General features: G+C 42.1%; 1 protein-coding gene across 1 annotated transcript in view; it reads right to left on the bottom strand.

Annotated features, from left to right (window-relative positions):
- Positions 1-22187, bottom strand: part of RYR2 (ryanodine receptor 2) — a 3458987-nt gene that overhangs the window by 1936697 nt on the left and 1500103 nt on the right. Inside the window, exon 22 of the mRNA XM_085612346.1 lies at positions 13437-13540. Coding sequence (XP_085468472.1) covers positions 13437-13540 — 104 coding nt within the window. The remainder of the gene's footprint in view (positions 1-13436; positions 13541-22187) is intronic.

The raw sequence follows: 22187 nt of genomic DNA on the forward strand, positions 1-22187 counted from the left end.
TCATTGCTTTCTGGGAGAGTCACGGCCTTGTTGCTGTGTTCGCTTATGGCCACCCTGGTGAGAGAAACCAGCCGTCGATGACTGATGGTATGACGATTGGTTGTAAGACTGGCGATATTGAGGCTGGTATTGTCGATTCTGTTGATTTGACTGATAGCCGCCTCGGTATGTTGTGAATCCTCGCCCTTTGGCTCCCCTGAAAGGTACACATCTATATTGCAGAGCGCCCAGAGATTTTGCAGTGTCCGTGTCATTCTTTATTGCTAAAAGAGCCTCATCGATATGTTATCCGAACAGCGAGTCCCCATCGTACGCCATGTGCAAGATCTTAGTCTGAACCTCAGGTCTGAAGGTAGTAGCTTTAAGCCACCCCTGGCGTCGAAGAACTGCTGCTCCAGCTAATTGCCGAAAGCTCATGTTGGCGATGTCTAACGCACAATCAATTGTTTCGGAGGCAGCTCGTTCACCCTCTAATAAGATCTTCCGGGCCTCCTGTCTTTGTTCCTCCGGGATGAGATCTATCGATCCCGCCATATCGGACCACATTTGACAGTCATAGCGGCCAATGATTGCTAAAGCATTTGCAGCTCTAATTGTTGCTGCTGCAATACAAGAGAATTTCTTTCCCATAAGGTCCATACGATGTCCCTCTCTGTCTGGGGGAGTGGTAATAGGTGTTGCGGCGTTCTTCGAACGCCTCTGTGCGGCCTGAGATATGACGGAATCTGGTCTCGGGTGTCCTACAAGGCAAGATGGACTGTCCTCTGGAGCGCGATATTTTTTCTCTACACGAGGTAGAACCACCGGTATGGATGCTAGTGTCTTCATGATTTTTATGCCTTCCTGCTAGATGTAACTGATAATAGGAATAGAGCGTATGACCTTTCTAGTATCCTCTTTAAAATCATGTAAAAAGCAGTCGGTTTGCTTGACAGTGATAGGTAGTTGGAACCGAATTTATGATGTTACAACACATACATTTACAATGCATGCCTTTACAACACAGTTTTTACATCGCAATATCCTTTACAATGCATTCTTTTACATCGTATGCCATTACATCGCATTTTCAGAAACTACCTTTACAACGCATTCCATTACATTGCATTATACCTTTACATCGCATACCATTTCAATGCATACCATTACATCGCATTTAAGGTAAGTGTTGGATAGTATAGGGGTAATAATTACTATTCTAACTCGGGTGAGTGAAACAGTAGGGTAAGTGTTGGATAGTGTAGGGGTAGAAATTACTATTCTAACTCCAGTGAGTGCAACAGTAGTGTAGGAGAGTAGGGTCTGCTATCCTATGGTCACCCCACATTTTTGCTTTTTGCTTCACTGGTTTTTGACATATTGAGGCTGTGGGCCTGCCAATCAGACCCCCAGCCTGCTGTTCTCTCTACTAAATTAAAACTATGCACCCTAGGTGCATAACCAATTGGAAGTGGATCACCCTGTCAGCCCCTGTACCAGTGTACACTAGGTACCCAGGGCATTGGTGTACCCAAGGCCTGCCAAGGGCTGAAGCATGTATTATGCCACCCCAGGCTTGGCCTAACAATTTGACACAACTGGCTGATCACTCAGCTGGGGTAAGTTGGTGTAATCACCTCTTACTTAGGTGTAGTATACCTATACCTAACCTTAAATGGGACACCTGGTAACCTATACGTCACTCCTATGGCAGGCCTTAACAATCCTGAAGGCAGAGTGCTTGGTTCCATGTGAGATGGTGCTCTGGCATGAGCTGAGCCTGTCTGCAGTGGTCGGAACAACTTCCTTCTACTGTTCCCAGATATCGTCATACCATATACTCTTAAGTGCATTATGAACCTCGCGGTTAAATGCTATCCTTGGTTTGGCTTTATCAAAACATGTCGAGTAAGGTGTCATACGAATTGGAATACTAACCCCTCGCCAATTCTGGCGACGGGGTTAGCATTCCACCCTTCTAGAGGGACACGACATGTACAGTACCTGAAACCCGGGTAAAATCAGACATAGCCTCAGCTCCACAAAATGGATGCTGCCACCACAGACACAAGTCTGCCCTCCTGCTGCTGGGAGTCCTTCCAGCTTGGGAGGTGTGGACAAAGGGTTTCCTGCCAGGGGAGGTGCATGCACCACCCCAGACAGGATTTTGTGTATTGGTCAGGTAGGGCTTGAAAGAAACCAGACATGCCTGTGGCTCACAAGGAGCCTCGGTGCATATGCCAGTTCAAACCGGTCCTGGGGCACACCAGTCCCGGGCCTGGGGCGAGCTGGACAAAGGATTGGGGGTGTAACCACCCCCCTTCCTGGTCCCACCCTTAGGGAGGGACCTAGCAGGTAGTCCGGCCCCTAGAATCCGCTTAAAGGTAGGAGCTGTGTCCTAAGACTTCAGACATCCTGGAATCAACTTAACACTAAGAAGAAGACGGGAACTTCGACGCTCTGCTGCACAGAGGACTGAAGCCAATCTCCCCTGTGGTCAGGGAGTGACCACCTTGCTAACGCAAGCACCATCCAGCGAATCAACGTCTGCTTTGCCGCCGCCTCCCGCCGGAGCCCGAGCCCAGAGACTGACAAGACCTGGACCTCCAGACCTCTCACCGCCCGATCCACAGTCCCTGAAAAGAGGAGACCCGTGGAGGCACCGAGACACGTGGAGCCAGCCATCTTGGAACGACTACGACAAGCTGACAAGTGCAACAACCGAGGCTCCCTCCAAGTTGTGCTTTGGAATCTGAGAAGCCCAACACCCGAGCAGCATCTGCACCAAAGGTGAGCCCTCCAGCATCTCCACGATCTGCGTGGGGCCCTTCTGCATTTTGCCACTCGACGCGCCTAACCGGTTGCTGGCCCGCTGGCTAGTAGCCATCTTGGCGACGAACTTCAAGAAATACACCGCTGGTCTGGTTGCTCCAGACTGGCCCTTGCTCCCCTTCAAAGGAGCAGTCCTTCTGACCTTGCTGGTCAGAACCATCAGCTTATTTCATCTCCTACAACAATTGCTTTTGCCAAGGATTGTTTGCTTCGATCAAGTCGCCGACACCGCCGACAGCGAGAGCCTGCGTGGGACAACTCGTGAACCGACTCCTGGACGTCGTCGACCTCCAGGGACCACGTGGCTGCAGAGACAAGCTACACCTTCCTTCCTGTTTGCACCCGACATTGCCTGGTACCCACCTGGTGCCATGCTGGTCACTGGCTAGTGACTGTGAACACTGTCCCCTCTGCTTACAGGTCTTCAACATCTCCGATCCACTCTTGGATCCACTGCATCTCTCCCGGACCGACCGCCTGCAGCATCTTTGTCTTCAGGCTCCACGGAACAGATAGAAGAAACCCGACGCACTTCGAGGCCTATGCACCCGCTTCCTGTGGGTGAGGTAAAGCTGGCACACCTGTGCCCAAGTGTAGTATTACAGCTCTAGTGCCTGTGTTCCAAATCTTGAGTTCCTAGTCCATCCGGAAGATCCTCTTTGCAGTAACTTTGTACTTTTTACGCACCCATTGAAACCTATGGGAGCACGCGTGTGACTATTTGCTCTGCACACGCCACCCGTGGACCTCCTGGTCACTAACTGACGTTAGCTCCTTGTAGGCCCAGCGATTCTAGAGGCCCTAGGCCTTTTCCCTTTTCTGTTCGTGGTACTTATACCACTATTTTAGTATATGGTTTGAGTGGCCACCAGGGCCTATCCATATAAAGTGCAACTTCTGTGTATTCTACTGTAATCTTGTTTGACGATTTGTGCTCCTGTGCTCATAAAGAGACTAGGGGTTACTTTGAGAAATAAATACATATATATTTTGAATACATATCTGTGTGGTGTCCTTTCATTGGTATAAAAGGGGGTTACATTTGGTAAAACAGCTGGCTTAACACGCTTCACGAGTTTAGCCTCAAAGACTGCTTAGCCTACGCTACCACTAGGGCAGCTAGTCCGAAAAGGTTGACTTACAACCACACCATAAGGGTTGCGTGGCATGGTACAAGGTGATCACTTTAACTAGTGAGCATCATATACCAGGCCAACTTCTCACAAGTAGGGTAAGTGTTGGATAGTGTAGGGGTAACATTTACTATTTTAACTCCAGTGAGTGCAACACTAGGGTAAGTGTTGGATAGTATAAGGGTACTATACGTTGTAATGGTATGCATTGTAATGACTTGCGATGTAATGCCTGCGTTGTAGTGACATTCGTTGTAATGACATGCGTTGTAGTGACATGCGATGTAATGGCTGCATTGTAATGACATGCGATGTAAAGGATGTTGCGATGTAATGACTGCTATGTAAAGGTAGTGCGATGTAATGACTGTGTTGTAAAGGTTGTTACCCGTTGGAACCTAGAGGCTGCCCTCTGCATCAAATTATGAAATCCTCCGATGTCTTCAGGATGAGAATCAAAGGGTAAGTGCAGAGATGGTGTTTGGATTATTAAATCATCCCTGGGATCCGGAGCATTTGCCTGATCAGGCAATTCGCCTTCCTCCACCTCTTCATCAGAGGAGGAAGTGTCCTAGTGTCCAGTGTAAGGTGGATCCTGTGCAGGAGCCGGTGTACTAGGTATAGTACGCTCTGGTACTGGAGCAGGAACCTCTACTTGAGGAAGTGGGTTCTCTGTCGGAATTTGCTGAGGAGGAAATCTTTGACGGTAATCCACCAACATAGCATGCAGATCCTGAATAAGTGCTGCAGGAAGATGAGCCATCTCTATATGGCGTGGTTCCTGTCTGTGATGTAACTGATAGGCATGACGTGGAGCCGTATATTGTTTGTGAAAATAATGTCCCTCCTTGTAATCATCGTCATCATCAATGTCTTGGCATTTAACATTGAGCTCAGATGGACTATGAGCTACCCCGTATGGACCATCATCATCATAATTCTCCTCCTCCATGAAACCCTCTAAAAGGTGTGATGGCAATAGAGGAGACACTTTACTATAGTCCTGAAAAGGCTGTTGTTGAAAAGGCCTTTGAAACATCTTGAGCTGGAAAACTCTCGTTGACGGGGGCGTCGACGGTGCAGAAACAAGTACTGAAGGAAGGTCCCTCATCGACAGTCCTGTTGTCGACGGTGGATAGGTAACAGGCGCACTTATCGACGATGTTTGTCTGCGGGCTCGTCGTCGTACGGCTCGTCGGCGGCGGTGATGTCGTCGATGGCTCGGTCGCCGATGGCGCTGTCATCGACGGTGGCTTCACTGATGGATTCTTCGTCGTCGACGGACTACAGCGATGGCCTCTTCTTAATAGTGATTCTTGTAGACAAGATAGGAGAGGAAATAGCCATCATTGTAACAGTTGCCATCGACGATGGTGTCGATAACGTAACACATATCGTCGACGATGAAGGAACAGTTGTCGTCGACACAGATTTTTTTAAGTGTTTTTTACTTACAGAGCCAGTAGAAGATGATCTTGGACGCTCTGTAAGCGGTGTAGAGGACGGCGACAACGTTGGCTCAGAGGAATGTTTAGAAATCTCTTTATGGACAGACTTATCCTGAGAAGTTTTAAGATGTTTCCTTCCCTTACCTGTGGAGCTTTCTTGAGATCTAGCCCTCTTACTAGATGTGGAAGCTCAGTCTTCTTCCTCAGCTGAAGAAGGAGGTCGCTCTTTAGAAGACTTGAGCCATAAAAGTAATATTGCCACTTTATCCCTGAGAGTCTTGCTGGGAAAGGTACGGCAGATTTTACAGTCTTTGGCCTCATGTTTAGGGTAGAAGCAATAAAGACAATCTTTATGTAGATCATCTACATGGACCCTCTTCTTCCCACAGGTCCTGCAGGAGCGGAAGAGGCCTTTTTTGTCAGACATATTTGCTTGAAGAGCTGAAGAGAAGAAAACTGAGTAGCACTCAGGGAGACTACCTTACACACAACGTGGGGTGAAAATCTAAGGAGAACTGGCTTCTTTTGGGAGTGTTCTAGAGGGTGCTGGTAGCTGATTGGTTGGAGCTGACTTTTGGTCCTTTTTCCTATAAGGACGTAGATAGGCTACTAAGGTACAGCCTTTGGACATCACATTTTGTCAAGAACAGCTTACTGCTTTTTGGGACCTAATGCCAACAGCGTCTCGACCAAAAGACATTTGAGGCCCGTTTGTGAATTGGATTACTGCCCTAAATAAAACGGAACTAGACGATGTAAATACTGTACAGAATAACTAAATTGCTCGGGTATATCCTTTGCATATGTAAAGTATCTAGCTGTTTTTTCAAGTTGTCTCAGATCTTGAACTGTATTTCAAAAATTGTTTGCACTGCAGTACACGTGCCATGTTCACATTGTACGATTCTAGGTACCCTACAAGGCCTCTCTCATGCTATTCATTGAGAATGTTTATTATGAATGTTGCATATCATATGACTTTGCCGCTTTTTTTGTAAGTATCTGCCAATAAAAAATAAAAAAAAATAAAAAGGTATAGCCTTTGGCCTCTTTTAGACTATTTATTACTTATGGCACTACTTTTGTATTTTACCGTGGGGCTCCATCTCGGCGACGGCGAATGATTCAGGCATGTAAATCTATGAAAGATACCCGAATACTGGATAAATTGCACCCTCCGCTTTCCAATGCTTTCTCTACTGTTGCACTGATTGGAGTGGGAATACAAAATTTTACTCTTTCTCAGTCCAAAACTTAACCTATTTTTGAACAGACTTGAAGTGGGAATAGTAAATTTTACCCATCCGGTGTCCAACGCTTTCCCTACTGTTGCACGCAGTGGAGTGGGAGTCGTAAATTGTACCCCTCCAGAGACCAACGCTTTCCTTAGTATTGCACAGACTGAAGTGGATATAGCATGTCTAGTTTTTTACAGAGTTGACTATATTTTTATTATAGTTTAAATATATTTAATATTGTTGTTTTGTTTTATGTGCTTATATATAAATATATATATGTTTTTATATGCTTTTTATATTAGTAAATTAAAAAAACACAAACAAATAATATAATGAAAAATATATATATTTGATATTAGTGATATGTATATATAAACATACACACACATTTTTATGTGTTTGTTTACATAACTATATATGTGCGCTCCAGTGATTAATAAAAGGAAACAGAATAATGTGATTAGCATTACGAGAATGGTGAAAAAGATAAACAATTCAACCATTTTGCTGATTACAGAAAACTATGGGCATGATTACGATGTCAGGCGGACCATCTTGGGATCGACTGACCTCCAGTCGGCAGTCTTGACACCGCAATTACAATGCGACCGCACATGGTGCAGTCACATACTCCCATTTCTCTATGGGAGCTTGTGCTGCGGCCGTAGACCAGCTGTAGCACGAGCTTGCATACAGAAATTGGAGCATGTGTAAATTCCTCCACCATGTGGCAGGCACCTCACAGTAATATGGCAGTAGGAAGTCAAACCAGGGATATCGGTCAGAAAGCCTCCGACATCCTAATTAGCCCTTATATGTTTGCATACAAGTGTGCATGTAAAATGCTGATTTCTTAACCAGGACTAATACCTCCACATGACAATGCATTGCAGATAATGTAGTCACTAGACCATCTCGTCACCCTGCTGTCCACCTTTCGAAAAGATATTAGAAATTTGACTCAAAAGTAGAAAGTAATAAGCTTTGTGATTAAAGTCTGATTGCATAAACGGAACTCTCCATTAAATAAGAAATTCAAATACTAATGGCTAATAAAGTTTACATCCTATAGGGATAACTCTATTATGGTCCAGTGAAAGCTCATTTCAGAATTCTGTTGAGCAAGTGAAATCTACAGAAATAAATGGTTAAAGAAGTATCGCTTAATGAAAGGTCAATAGACTGGTGAAATACATTTGTTTTTAGTTTTACCAATTGTCTTCTTTGTGCTTCTTTACTATCTGTACTTAGTTCAGCACAATTATGTGTACATTTACACTTTATATCGTAGCACTTAGGGCACAAGTTGTCTGACCAAGACGGGAGGTAGGTGGAGCAGTGTAAATTAGGCTCCACCCTTTATACGTCACAAATACACAGTTATTTATTTTTTTACAGCATTTAACTTCACTTTTTTAACGTATGTGATGCATTTTAACCAAATAATAAAATGCGATCATCGCAGTCATTAGGAATCCATACACAAGTGTTTTAGAACAATTAATTGTTCAATTGTAACTATGCTCTTTTCATATTCCTGTCTAACATTTATAATTAATAAATACTTGTATACATAATCGTGTAACCAAAGCTCATATTGATTGTCGAGTTAACTAAGGGCCTCATTACAAGTCTGGCGGTACACAGAGTGCCAGACTCGCAGGGGCACAGTGATGGCGGTCTTTCGAAATTCCTGGCGGTGGCACGGTCTTGAGGCTGCCGAGCTCTTGTCAAGCATATTCTAAGTTTCCTCTCCACCACTGTTTTCTTGGCTGCCTAATCTGGTAGGTGGTTCAACCACAGGTTTGGCGGTGTGGGAGTGGGGCAGACCTGCTACCGCACTTCCAAAATTGTAATGAGACCTTTAGCCTGACTTTAGGTCTTAATTCAAATGTGTGTTTTAACCTTGCCAGCAGGCTATTTTCTTCCTATTGCAGGTGCGTTAATATGTTTCTCGTTAGCTAGAGAAAAACTTGTGTTAGATGATTAACAGTAAGGCTTATGATGAGAACGCTGGCAGCGAACTCGGAGAAATAATGGTCAAAGGGGAGGCCTTCTGTTTACCATGTACCAGGATGATGAGGTGCCCAAGGTTGCCACCTGCGAGCGTGGTTTTGCAGAAGATGGGAACTTAAGGAAGCATATCAAATCCTTTCACATTCAGAACTTTTGTTGGTTCTTAGTAGAGAAAAGAGTTATATTAATGTGTTTGAAGCTACTGTGGTATTTAATTGGTGTTTCCATAGCTAGTTAGGCACACTTAGGCATACTTTCCCCGACTCTGAGAGGGGTCAGAGCTCTCTTTCTGGGCTTTCTCCTAAGTGTGAGGCTTCATGCTGAACACTTTCTTTCTTTCCCAGAACGTCTACAGATGTTCTATTCTATGCTGACACCTTCTATGCTTCCTGGATAGAAATCCCCCTCAGTTAACCCTGTGCTAAATCCATGTTTAGAAGAGAAAAGGGAAGTTTCTTTATGGAACACCTTTTTGCAGCAATTTATTTTATTCTCGTTGTGGCTGTTACCATTATGTATCTTATATTATTACGAACCAATTAATTGGCACATTTCAGATTCCAGACTAGTGTGTTCCCTTGGGAATATACTTAATTTTGTTTATTTACTGGACGGATTCTTATCCTAAAATAAGCCAATTTAATCAAATGTATTGATTTCTGGTCTTCATTGTAGAGTCACATTGGCTTCAAAAGTTAGAAATGTATTTCTGATGTTTTTTCCCTTACAGCACTTCAAGTCAACTAGCAAAGGTCCATACAACCAATAGGTAAATATATTTGATGATTTTAAGAAAAGATTTAAGGTGCAAGTGCCGGCACAACAACATAAGTGTAGAAGCAAGGTGAAAGGGAATACAAAAAAGTATGAGATTAGAATTAGTTGAAGGCTTTCATAAAAACAAGCATTCAGGAGTCTACTGAAAGTAAAGAAGATTACGTATTTTCTAGGTACTGTAGGATTTTGCTTGAGACCTAGTGACTATTCATTAAAAACTGTCTGAACTTATTGTGGGGGATGTGAACAAGGTGGTTTCAACACGTCATGTTCAAGAAGTGAGGTGGTTTTGACATGCAACATACAGAGGTGTATTAAGGAGACTTGTGTATTATTTTGTGGGCCAGTGCTATAATTCTGAATGGGCACCTTCTTTATCAGCCATATGGTTTTTGGGCAGTTTGGTCGTATGGCATTTTGGTGCCCTGCTATATTAATGATATGAGTAGAGGAGCAGCAGATACTACAATGCCGAAGGTTTTTTGAGAAGGAGAAGTTTGATGTCACCCAGGGGGATGTTTATGTAATAAGGCTTAGAAGCAAAAAAAGACTCAGTGTCAGTTCTGATATCAGAGTTGTAGAGAAGGCATCTTATGTTCCACAAAGAACCACAGATAAAATTACTGAAGAAGGTCACACAGTTTGTACATACTTCAAAAGAGAGATTAGGGTCTGGTAGAAACCCACAAGCCTACATGAAATTCAGACACATCAAAATGAAAAGTATCTGACTGAGCTGGGGAATAAACAATATTAAAATGATGCAGCCAATAAAATGACGCTAGTCTTTGAATACACATTGCACCTCTATAGACTGTAGGCATTGACATTGCTGCACATTTATTTCACCTTTTCTTACCCTACCTTCTGATGTTGCCAGATGCAGTGAAACGAAAACCAGCAACCTTATGTATATCGCAGCTCAGGCAGATAAAGCTGTGATGTAAGACTTTCCCCGCCAGAGGATTTAACTATTCCTGTATTGCTTATCTACGAGGCTGCCATCAAATCTGTGTCAGCCAAGCAGCACAGGCAGTAATTAGGAGTAGGAAGCTGTTCCCGCATGTTAAAAACAGCTGTTCCGTGTTATAATCACAAAATAAGTCAAATGTGAAGATATTTACAGTGTGCTAGCAAGGGCTTTAGGGTATAATTTAAAAAGTGAAGAGCATTTGTACATGTGCTCCTGTATGATTCATTCTCCAGTCAATGTACCGTATCATTTTATGGTTTTATCAAAGTAAGTCTCTCTGTCTCTCTCTCAAACACACACATAAAGATACTGCCTGTGTGCAGGTATTTTTATATACTGTACATGCATCTTCCTACGGTGTTCGAAGAAAAATGCAAAATGTATGCCTGAAAAGGAGTAATAATAACTTTTCTACCAAAATATCGAGATTTAAACATCGAAGAATAGAAATATTGTGAAAATTACACTGAATATCAAAATATTGTAAAGGTAAATGTATTTAAGTATGTGTATGTTTATTATACTTAAAGCCACCTCGATGATATACATGTTCAAGGTATGTAGATATGTAGTTAAGAATAGTAAATCTATCCTTAGGTTTAAGTACTTATATTCACAATCTTTTGGAAGTCGATATTTGTGTCACAATAGTTTTGTGGTCCAATATTTTATATTGATTCCCCTTGCGTTACTAGTTACTGATTTATAATTTAGCATACCGATTTGTGATATCACAGACATTCCTCTTGCAGTCTCTAACTAAAGCAACAGGTGTATTATAGACAAATGAGAGCCCTCGCTTGCCTTAAACCATCTTACATGGCATTCATTGTAGGCTATGGAATAAAGGGCCTGATGTACCAAGGGGCTCTTAACAACAATTTGACGCAGGGCAGCGCTGCACGTCACTTTGCTGCACTGTCCTGCATCAAAAGAAAAGGGCAGGAATGCGCTGTATCTATGAGATACGGCGCATTCTTGTTCTCTTTCACCACGCTGGCACACAAAGGCCTGCCTTGTGCCAACACAGGCACCCTTGCACCATGGTGCACGGGTGTACACATTGTACAAGCAATTGTTTTTGTGCAGGAAGGTCTACCTCAATGGAGGCGTTATACTCTCTCTATGTTTGCTGCAGAATGAATGAATACAGCAAACATAGAAAGAGGACAAAACGAGGAGAAATGAAGTTATTTCTCCTCATTACGCCACCCGTGGGGTGGTGCTAGGTTTTGGCGGATTCCCAGATTTATGCTGTGCTGTAAAATCTGAGAATGTGTCAACAACCATGGCCATTGAGTGGGAACACCCACCACATTGCCCATGGCACACCTCCCCAACGCAGTGTGAGGCAAAGCAGAGACTTGCACTGCGTTGCCTTACACCATATCTAGGAGGCCATGAAAAGCCACGCAGGGTGCCTTTTCATGGCCTCGTATATATATATATATATATGGCTATGCACTCTGAGCAGCCAGAGCGTCAAAAAAGGTGACGTTTCCGCATCGCACGGGGCTTGTAAATAAGCCCCCAAGCATTTTTGGGGTAGAAAAGCTGGCGGTCCTCCTGACCCTTACAATGTGGGCATACCATCAGCTTGGGAAAGATTACCTTGTTCGCCAAACTCTATATCGTTCAGTTGGTATAGACTTCTTACAAGTCCTTCCATTGATGAATCTTACAACAGTCTGCAGAGTCCTGTGTTATGAGTTACAACCCACCTTATTAAAGTAGCCCGTATCCTTGAAGCAATAAAATTACAGAAAGGGGCCAGTTTCTTCTATCACTAAGGCCTTTCCTTTTACAACTAATCCGAATTTAAAGAGGTAATACTATATATCAATTTACATATTTAGAACATGAAGAGTTCTCTGTGGCAGCCATGGAAGGATCAGGGGCATTGGACAGATGATGATTTGAAAATAAGCTGTGCTTTGACACCTGTGTGTACCCCAGTGTTTCATTTACTATATCTAAATACACCAAGACAAAGCTGCTACTGAGGGAGATTACGGCAACATGTCTTAGTCTCGGTCTCTACCGCAAGGAACATATCTCTTTGTCACCTGAGAAAACTGCATTGGTTTTCGCTTCCAAAAAGAGCCATCTTACAATGCCTATGCATTTGTCACAGGGCTTCTTGCCTGGCTTTTCTTAAGCGTCACTACCTCACATCAACTTCAGTGAACCTTTTGATGGTCTCGGCTACTTGTCATGCCATGTGATGAATAGTGCCTTCTCTTACCTTGTTTCAAATGGTGGAACAAAATACCCTGGGGTTTCAAAAACGAATACAACCATTTTGCCTTATTCATTTATTTATTATTTATAAACTGCGATTGATACCCAAAGCAGGGCCTTCTGGCATTAATAAAACTAATTGACTGAGACATGGGAATGAAAATTAGACCTGCTAGAAAAGTCAAGCTTTTAGCTTTGAACACACAAGTAGTAGATTTTTTTGGTGCTGACTTTGATGAAGTGTATACCAATTTGTATTTGCCTAATGGGGGAAACAGTGACCTCCACCTCTCCAAATCTGATTGCGTCCCTGCCAGCTGCTTCTATATTTCACCCAATAATGTTTAAAGTAGGTGTCCTTCCAGTGCAAAACCTATGGTAGACATCAAGCACACACCCTTGTACTACGGTTCAAGTGGGTGCATGTGGTACACGCTCACGAAAAGAAACAGCACCGTACTATTCTAGAAATGGCTGTGTTCTCGCTTTCCTTTCATGCAATGCAGCACACAAACTTTGGCCGCTGTGTTAGGTCTAGGTAAATTTGACCCTTGTTTCCATAGAGTAGGGATTACCATGGCTCAACTATAGAGGGCATTAGCCTTCCATATCATGAAAGCGCCAATAGTCTTGGCTTACCTTCGACCAACCAGAAGCTGTGTCAGTTCTATGATACATTTCGGTTATTTCCTAAAAATATCAGCTAATTTTGTTTTTTATAAGACGCATATGTAACAACATCAATCACGCCGAAATGTCCAATTGGTAGCTACGATGGCGGGCAGGTAAATACACTCACTTTAATGTCTCCAGGGACATCTGTAAATTATAGTTGCGCTCCTGCTCAGGAAGTTTGGAGAATTCCACCAGGCATGGGTGCTGTCTCTTATTATCATCTCTAATCTGCACAGATAATAGATAAAAGAAAATTGAACGGTTATTTGCATAAAAGTGGATTCAAAATGAAAATGTAATTCACAATCTATTTAACAATTTGCGATATTTGTAACACAAATGGGAATTCGAATGCAAACAAGTCTTTAGGATGAGACACAGGACCAATTTTAACATTTGCGAACTTCTGATAATTAGTGGCCACACCAAAGCAGTTAAAGGTCTAAAATGGACCCTGCCTGTATTCAATGACTTGTGACAGCTTGATCAGTATACTTTCAGGAATAAAATATCCTTAGATTGAAAAGGATTGCCAATCATATTTAAAATGTCAAACGAGCTATATGAGAACGCCATGCGTTTTGGATATGTGGGTGATTCATATAATTATTTCCATAAGCATTTTGAACTCTTCTAAAAGGTATTAATTTTTACATTCAGGGTGCTGAATCGTTTTCCTTGTTAAACACTGCGCATTTACTCGTAATCTTGCATTTCTAAGAATTGTTGGGTGGATATTTTTAATTTACAACAGGAATAAATTAGAATTCCACTGGCTAAAATGTGCAAAGTTAAAAACTTTACGAAAGCGTGAAGTTGCAAAGTTTAATCAATTTTATACAGCTTCACCTACGAACGGAATTTTCATGAATAGTAAAAGGAAATGCGAGAGATTTTTCCAGCAAATGTCTTTTTGCTGGGACTTGTTTTGTACCAAAAACTACGCATTTTCCAGTAATTTCGATTTTCTTGTTTAGAGACTCAATCAACGTGAACTTCATGAAACCCCCTAAGAGGTAAAAGTATAAAATAAATTCACCATAGAAAAGGTTGCACTTTTCTACCATGTATATACATTTATATTAAAAGAAATAGCGGCGCATATCTACGAGCCCCTTGCGCTGCTGTTGGGTCACTTGTTGTGAGGCTACGGCAGCGCAAACCAACAAATCATATTTATGAGGCCACGCGAGGCCACTATGTGTGGCTTTTGAATGGCCTTGTGGATATGGAGTAAGGCAATGCAGCAAAAAATCACTGCGTTGGCTTACTCTGTGCTAGAGAGCCATTTCATGGGCGTTGCGGTGAGTGTTCCCACGCAACACCCGTGGGTTTTGGCGCATCCCCTGATTTACAAGTTCATGTAAACCTTGGGATGTGCCAACACTTTAAGGCTCCCCAGGACAGGCACAACAAGGAGGAATATCTTTATTTCTCATTGTTTTTTCCTCTTTCTATGTGTGCTGCAAAGAGGGAAAAGCCTCCCAGGACTGTTTTTGTGCAGGAAGGTACCCCTTCCTGGACAACAACAGCCCAGCATGCATCGCAGGCACATTTGCACCATGGTGCAATGGTGCCTGCATTGGTGTTAGGCTGCCGAAACGCCACCAGCACAGGGGGAAAGGACAGGAATATGCAGTATGCCATAGATACAGCGCATTCCTGCCCTGTCACTTTGCTGCCCAGCAAGGTGACTTGTTGCGCTGCCCTGAGCCAAATCCCCATAAATATGCTCCAAAGTGACTTAGACGATAGCATGCATGCTATACATAGCTGTTTATTATCTGCAGGTGTAAGGTTTAAATTCTGAGAGGGCATCCTCAGTCTTTCATAATTCTAAGACTGATGAAAATGAGTGGTACTGAATTCTAAATCTATGTTTGAGATTGAGTTTGAGATTTGCTCTATATAAATAGCCAGCATTATGTTTGTTAAAGTTAAATCGTATTGCTACAAAGACACAGAAGTTGAAATAAATACTTAAAAAATGCATTTCATGCAGTGAATTGAATATTTTCTTTATCACAAGAGTAGGTGTTGATTTCATGCACATGAGTCGGAGGCACATAAATCATAATTTGCAAAATGGTTTTATTTATTGACATGTTTTGAGACTCCTGTGGGAGCCATCTTTTAAATGCAACATTTGAAAATTGAATCTCTGCAAATGTCAACTCTTTCAAAGGCGAATAATCAATAAGTATATATTGACTAGGTGTACTTGCAGCAGAGATTTTGTACATTCCTTGCCGACACATAAAACTGACCAAGTGAGCTTGTGAATTAATTCCAGTGATGTGCACTGCAGTAAGATCAGGCAGCAGGATCAGAAGTTCCATGGATTTATGAGATGTTTTTCACACGATCATAAAAAGTCTTCTCACATGTCTATTAGAGGACACCTCCATGTTTCCTTTTTTGTAAGGAAAAGGTGCAAGTTCTAAAGGCCATTATCAGTGGACAATACCCATCAACCAACTTATGTGTTCAAATGCGGTGCATTGTTAGGGTGAAAAGCAATTATTTCATGATAATCCCTTTATGTTGGCATAAAAGAGACTTTTCTCCAAGTGTTTTTGCCCAAGGTGAGGGCATTATCAGATGTTAAATGGGCCGATGCCAAAGGATCATAAAACAATGCAGCAATTAACAAAATGTCAGTAGGGTGAGGGCAGTATGGCTATTACTACCCGTTCATCCAACTTTCATCTTTAAAAAAAATCTGACAAGCCAGATGCACAAGCTTGTTTCATGTCCATGTTTCAGGTTTTTGCTTGAAATTAGAAGGTAATCAAACAACAGTAGGTAATATCAGTATTCTAGGTCTTCTGATTGGTTGAGTAGATCTAAGCATTACAGAAAGGATGCTAATACCAGTGAGTGTGCGCAATTTGAACCAGCAATTTTGACCAGCACATGTTCAACATGCATGTTCTTATATGTTGTTAGTGGACTTATTTTTCATTAACAGGAAATCAGCCCAAAGGTAGCACAAAACATCATTCATTCCAATATTTTGTACCCCAGTACAGTTAGGCATATTGGTTTATTGCCGTATTTAATTAACAGCATAAGCATCAACAGCACAATATTGTGATATTGGAAAACAAAATGCACAAGAGGAACGTGTAGTTTGCAAAGAAGAGAAGTGGCAGCATCTCTTTCCAGCTATCAGAATGGAGAGATACTTTAGGGATGTCTGGCCTTGAAATTCTATCTCTGGGATGTTGAGGACGTTAGCAAACAAAAGGAGAAGATGGGCGGAACGTTGAAACTTTTCAGTCACAGATCTTGGTTGAATCCATCATTGTTCTTTAGCTCACTTCGCCACCCCAGTCCAGACCAAGCCATATGCAAATCAGTCTTGACCCTGTTCCTCATGAGAACAGCCCACCCCGAATTGCAAAGCCAGGTCTTCCCTGGACCACAAACAAGCACCTTGTGTTTGCTATGTTGAGGAAGTTGCCATGAGAGGCAGAGCTCAGCTGAACAGAGTTACAGTATTGAGATCCCCACAAGGCTCACAGCTCACAGCTGAAATCAGGGATGTGGTCTCACCTCTGCTCCATATTTCCTACAGAAGCTTGACTTCTGCGGCGTTGAAGCGCTGCCAGCCGAAGACCCACTGCACTGCGGACAGAGGCACAATCCCCTGATGAGTACATTTTCAGGAAAGGCTACTCTTAAAGTCTTGAAGTGGCAGCAGTATATATTGAAACAGCAACTGCAAAATCTCTATCTGAGTGCAACCCATATACCAGGGCTAACAATTGAAGTCTCATCCACCATTTAAACTATATATGGGAATCATTAATGGCAAAATCATGAATGGCAAAATGTAATTATTGGGCTAGTCTATGTAATTCTTTACATAAGAACGAAGGGATACTCATGACATAAATGCAGACAATGGCACACTGGAGTTAATATCGTTTCTTAACCAGATTTATGTAAAACCTTTGCACTACTAGTCCCTATTGTTAATGTATTTTCTCAGTGGAAGAACACCACGCCAAACACCCCTTCAACAATAAGTCAGGCTGCTCACTTTCACAAGGTCTGGTGTTAACAGGTTTCCTTCAGCACCAGCCAACTACAGGAACAAAGATTACAACTACCCCATTCCAGAAATCAATATAATTCAGTTCAAAATCTTGATGTTGCCATGTTGTGAGGTCTTTCTTGTTCCATGCTCACGGCCCACTCACACATGTTGAGTGCCATTTCTTATTGGGAGAAGGATTGAAATGGAGAACAGTAGAACATTTGCTATTATTTATTTAATTTCTATCTACTTTTGATTTTCAATTTCAAGTCAGAGTGAACAAAAACGCATGTGGTTAATGGCTCTCAAAATCGTCCTATAATAAAGGCAATCCCAAATTTAGAATACTATAAACAACCCCTTTTTCTAAACTCAAATCCTTGGGCACATCTAAAAAATTCACAGCTTTCTATCATACCAAATTTTTCTTCGTTAGACTTTGACTTTATGAATTGATGTATGGTCAAACCACAATGAAAAAGCATTGTAAGCAGCAGCCTGATTGAAGGCTCTGGCTATTGCGTGTTTTTAAACAATTGGTAATCTCTTTATATCTCTTCAACTAGAAGAGTCTGTCAGACCTAACAGTATATTACTTTTGTAAACTAGTCTTCAGTGCAAAAATACACAGATTAAAACAGTCTCCTGTTTCTATTTTCTCCTACCATTCATTACTTTTCATATCAATGATTAGTGTATTTAGGGAAACCATGAGTGAATCTATAGTAAAGACCCCTTCTTGAATTCAGAATTTTGTCAACTTTCAGAAATGTATTGCTTTTCTGTTTACCCCATGAATTTCAAACCTTCTCCCCCAATAAACTGAAAGAAGGTAGAAATCACAAATATTCAAGATGTTGACCATCCCTTAAAAAACTGGAATAACTGGTGAAAAAAATATTTTGTGTTGCTTACAGTTGGGAACAGGGAGATCTTAGGACAGCAGATCTTTTGTTGAAGTCATTTTTAGGAAAAGAAACACCTTATTTGCAAAACAAACCAAAGTTTTGCCACATATTGCTATTTTATTGCTCCTGCTGGGGGGAAACATAAACGCTGGGTACCTTTAGAATCCCCAACATGTAAGAAAAAAAAGCAAATTTGGCCTTAAGTGGAGAAGGTATAAACGCTTATTCACAAATTGCCCCAAATATGATAAAAGGGTTCAGTTTAATGCTCAACACTTAATTTCCATTAAGTTGTTTCTTTGAATCCCTGCATTTTGTGGTCATTGATTCATTTTCCTTGGATTCATAATGGTTGGAATGCTTTCTTAAATTTTGGATGTGTAAGATATCATCTGGTCTCTACTGCTTTTAAAGTTCAGAGGCGATGTGGTTCTTCTAGAATGAGGTTTATGATTATTACCAATTTAGGCAATAAAGTCAGTGTATGTAGATGAAAATATCAACACCGATGCACTGTGGTGCGTGACTGGGATAGGGGAGGAATTTGCTGTATTTAAAATAATACGGCGCACTCCTGCATTTGTCCCTGTGCTGGCACCATTTTGGCTACCTAGCACCAATGCAGGCACCCTCGCACCATGGTGCAAGGGTGCTTGTGTTGCATGCATGATTGTTTTTTGTGCAGGAAAGGACACCTTCCTGCACAAAAACAATCATGAGAGGCATATGCCTTTTTTATGTGTTCTGCAGAATGCAGAATGAAGCACACATAGAAAAGGGAAGTAACTGAGAGAAATAAAGGTATTACTCCTTCTTACGCCTCCTCTGGGGAAGGCATATATTGTTGGCACATTCCCAGGTCTACCACTTTTGGTAAATCTGGGAATGCGTCAAAAACCATGGGAGTTGGGTGGGAACGCCCATGCAATGCCCATAGAAAGTCTTCCCAGGGCAGAGAAACGCAAAGCAGCGATTTGCGTTGTGTTGCGTTACACCAGATTTATGAAGGCACTCAGGGCCAGGCAAGGTGGCCCTGTGTGGCTTCATAAATCTAACTTTGGACTTGGGTCATTCTTGAACCATGTTGCGTGGTGCAAATGCGGCGCAACTCCCCTCATAAATATGCCTCTACGTCTGTAGCTGTGAGGCACTCCATCATGAAAATCCACCGGGGAGAGCCAACATCAGCCCACCATACAGTGCCTGATCCCACCACCTACAGGAGTCCTAAACTGCCTGATGGATGTCGGGAGTGTGATGACTGTGTGGCACTGCGGGGCTGGCTCCTCTTCACAAGTATACAGTGGCTGCATCAGTGGCACCACGGCAACACCAAACTGTATATGCAGGTACACAACAACAGGATTGAGCGTGCCATTCCCCTTTTATTTACGTATGCCATGCTGTTCTCAGCGTACTGGGTGTAGGAGTGTATTATGTTGAATACTGATTTAGCTAATCTTAATTTAGCTTGTTTTAACAGGGTAATATGCATACCTCGGCCTCCACCCAGACATCAGCGTTAGATTGTGGTAGGGTAACGCACACACATTGTGGAGCAGAGTGATGGACACTACCTCGCTCAAGAAAAGTAATATTTTCATATCTGACTGGACTCCGCATGGTTTATGTTTATTTCAGAATGGTTTATCAGTTTCTAACTCGCCAATAACACAGTGACATCCTAAAATGGAAGGGACATTCGTCCTGAACGAGTTGACGCACGACTGACCCGCGAAGTCACAGGGCGCTCCCTGTCAAGGAAATGACACTGAGGCAGTGCCCAGTCACCGAAGCAAGACGCAGAATCGGGAGCGCCATTGCTTGACGTTGAAACACTCCAGCATGGGCATTTAATTCTACGCATTTTCTTTTAATTGCATGAGAGAGATGTGCTTAGTTATTATTCCACTTTCAGCATGTGCTTGATTCTGAACACAAACACATATACACATATGTGGCAGGTTTAACCGACTCTTTTTGAAATGCTTAATTTTTTTGTCTGGTCTATATCCCTCATCTCACACCTCTAACCATAGGACACCTTCTTCCGACCCCTGCACATCAATAGAGCACTCGAATCATAATGCCACGTAACCCTCCGCTTCTACCCTCACTCGCAGCTCACTGACTGTAGACCTTCTGCTCACTTTTCTCACTTCCTCACCTCGCTGCCATATACGGGACCATGCTTGAAAGCGCCTTGCAGCAGATACTAGGTGACATTTGGCGCCACAGAAAACCCCCCAAGTAGAAAAATACACATTAGCAAATAAAAGTCGTATTAGTAACAAGTAAACAACGTTGGCCTGATTGTACGGTGGTTACTGTGAACTAATCTTTTCATTTACTAAGCATTTTACAGAAACACATTTGATACCATTCAGTAATGCACGCATGTACTCTGCATGCACTAGAGCGCACAGAATTCCCCCTTTAATCATTCAGATCAATTTTTGCTGTGCCCATAAGAAGAGCTATTTCAAAAGAGTGTTTCCGACTGGGTTCAAAAGCGGTCACAATCACAAAAAGATCACAAATTGGCACATGGCCATGGTCTTACAGTTACATATGAGGCAAAAAAGCACAAATAGGGATTTTCAACACCATAGGTTTAAACCGAAGATAGCTTTTCGGAGCATACCCGAAAACCCTCTCATAAAAGGGATTTTCAGGATTCTGCCTTGGTCGAGCAGTTGCCTCTACCCCATACTTCAGTACATTATAAAAATGCAGTGCTTGCTTTTGCCTGATAGGCTTTTAAAACAAGGCTTCGCATTAATCTCCCGTAATTATCACTGAATCTAGAAAGGCCTTTTACTGATTAATTAATTTTTACATTGAGATGCTTTGTGTTTTGAATTACACGTTAATGTAATCACATCTCACACCAAGGTAATGAGAACACTTCACCACGCGTAACCTTGTTAATTTTATGCTGATTTTGCGTTGTGGAATTTACTATATACAACTACTCTTCCTAATTCCTTTGGGTTCTGGCTTGACCATCCACAGCCTCTTCTGGGATGAGTGGGCAGAGAGCCTTTTTCCTCACTTCTTCCCCCTCACCTCCATAACATCCTGCCTCACTACCTTTAAGCTCAGCATTTCTTCACCACCACATCCATTGAATCTAATTTGAAAAAGCCTAAACTTTTGCAATTGTCCAATTCAGTCTTGTAATACATATCCCACACCAGCTTGCAGTAAGACCCATCGCATACGCAGAACACATCTCACCACCACACCTTAATAAGCAGATAGCACCGTCATTCCAGCTACTTTCCTCACCAGTCTCTAAGACCATTATTAATATTATTTCTATTAGTACTAGTAGTAGTGTTAGTAAGAAGAAGAAGAAGAAGAAGAAGAAAAAGAAGAAAATTGATCCCTCCATCTTTCATGTTCCTTTTAAAAAATGTCAGTCTGGGCTTCGCGAATCTAAAACACTTCTGGTCCAGTAGGAATCTTCTTCCAAGTTCCGGATCGAAACAAAATTCCTAATTTACTAAAGTCAAACAAGTCTGGTACCTAACTTACATGAAGCACAGAGATGGGCAATGCATGAAGTTTGGAGCCAGCCTACTTGTGCTAAATGAAAACAGAGGCCTATTTTTTCATTCTCATACTTCTGTTAGTGGCGTTCAACACCAATATAGCTGAATAAGGGGTATTTATATCTGTTGTTTCCATCCCCATGAAAGTGTGGCTTAAGCGCTTGCAGTGGAACTCATTCTTGTAGACCGGGCCTATTAAATTGGATTGAAAACTTCAAGTCCTCCTGCTAGTTATATTGTGTACAATGCTTAACATATCACCTAAAGCTATTTAACATCTATGGTGGGCCATTGGAGGGTCTAAAGGGGTTATAGACATCAATACAGTGCTAATGCCTAATCACATTGTGAGTTACCATTTGTAC

The sequence above is a fragment of the Triturus cristatus genome, chromosome 6 (assembly GCF_964204655.1).
Source record: "Triturus cristatus chromosome 6, aTriCri1.1, whole genome shotgun sequence".
NCBI classification, from domain to species: Eukaryota; Metazoa; Chordata; class Amphibia; order Caudata; family Salamandridae; genus Triturus; species Triturus cristatus.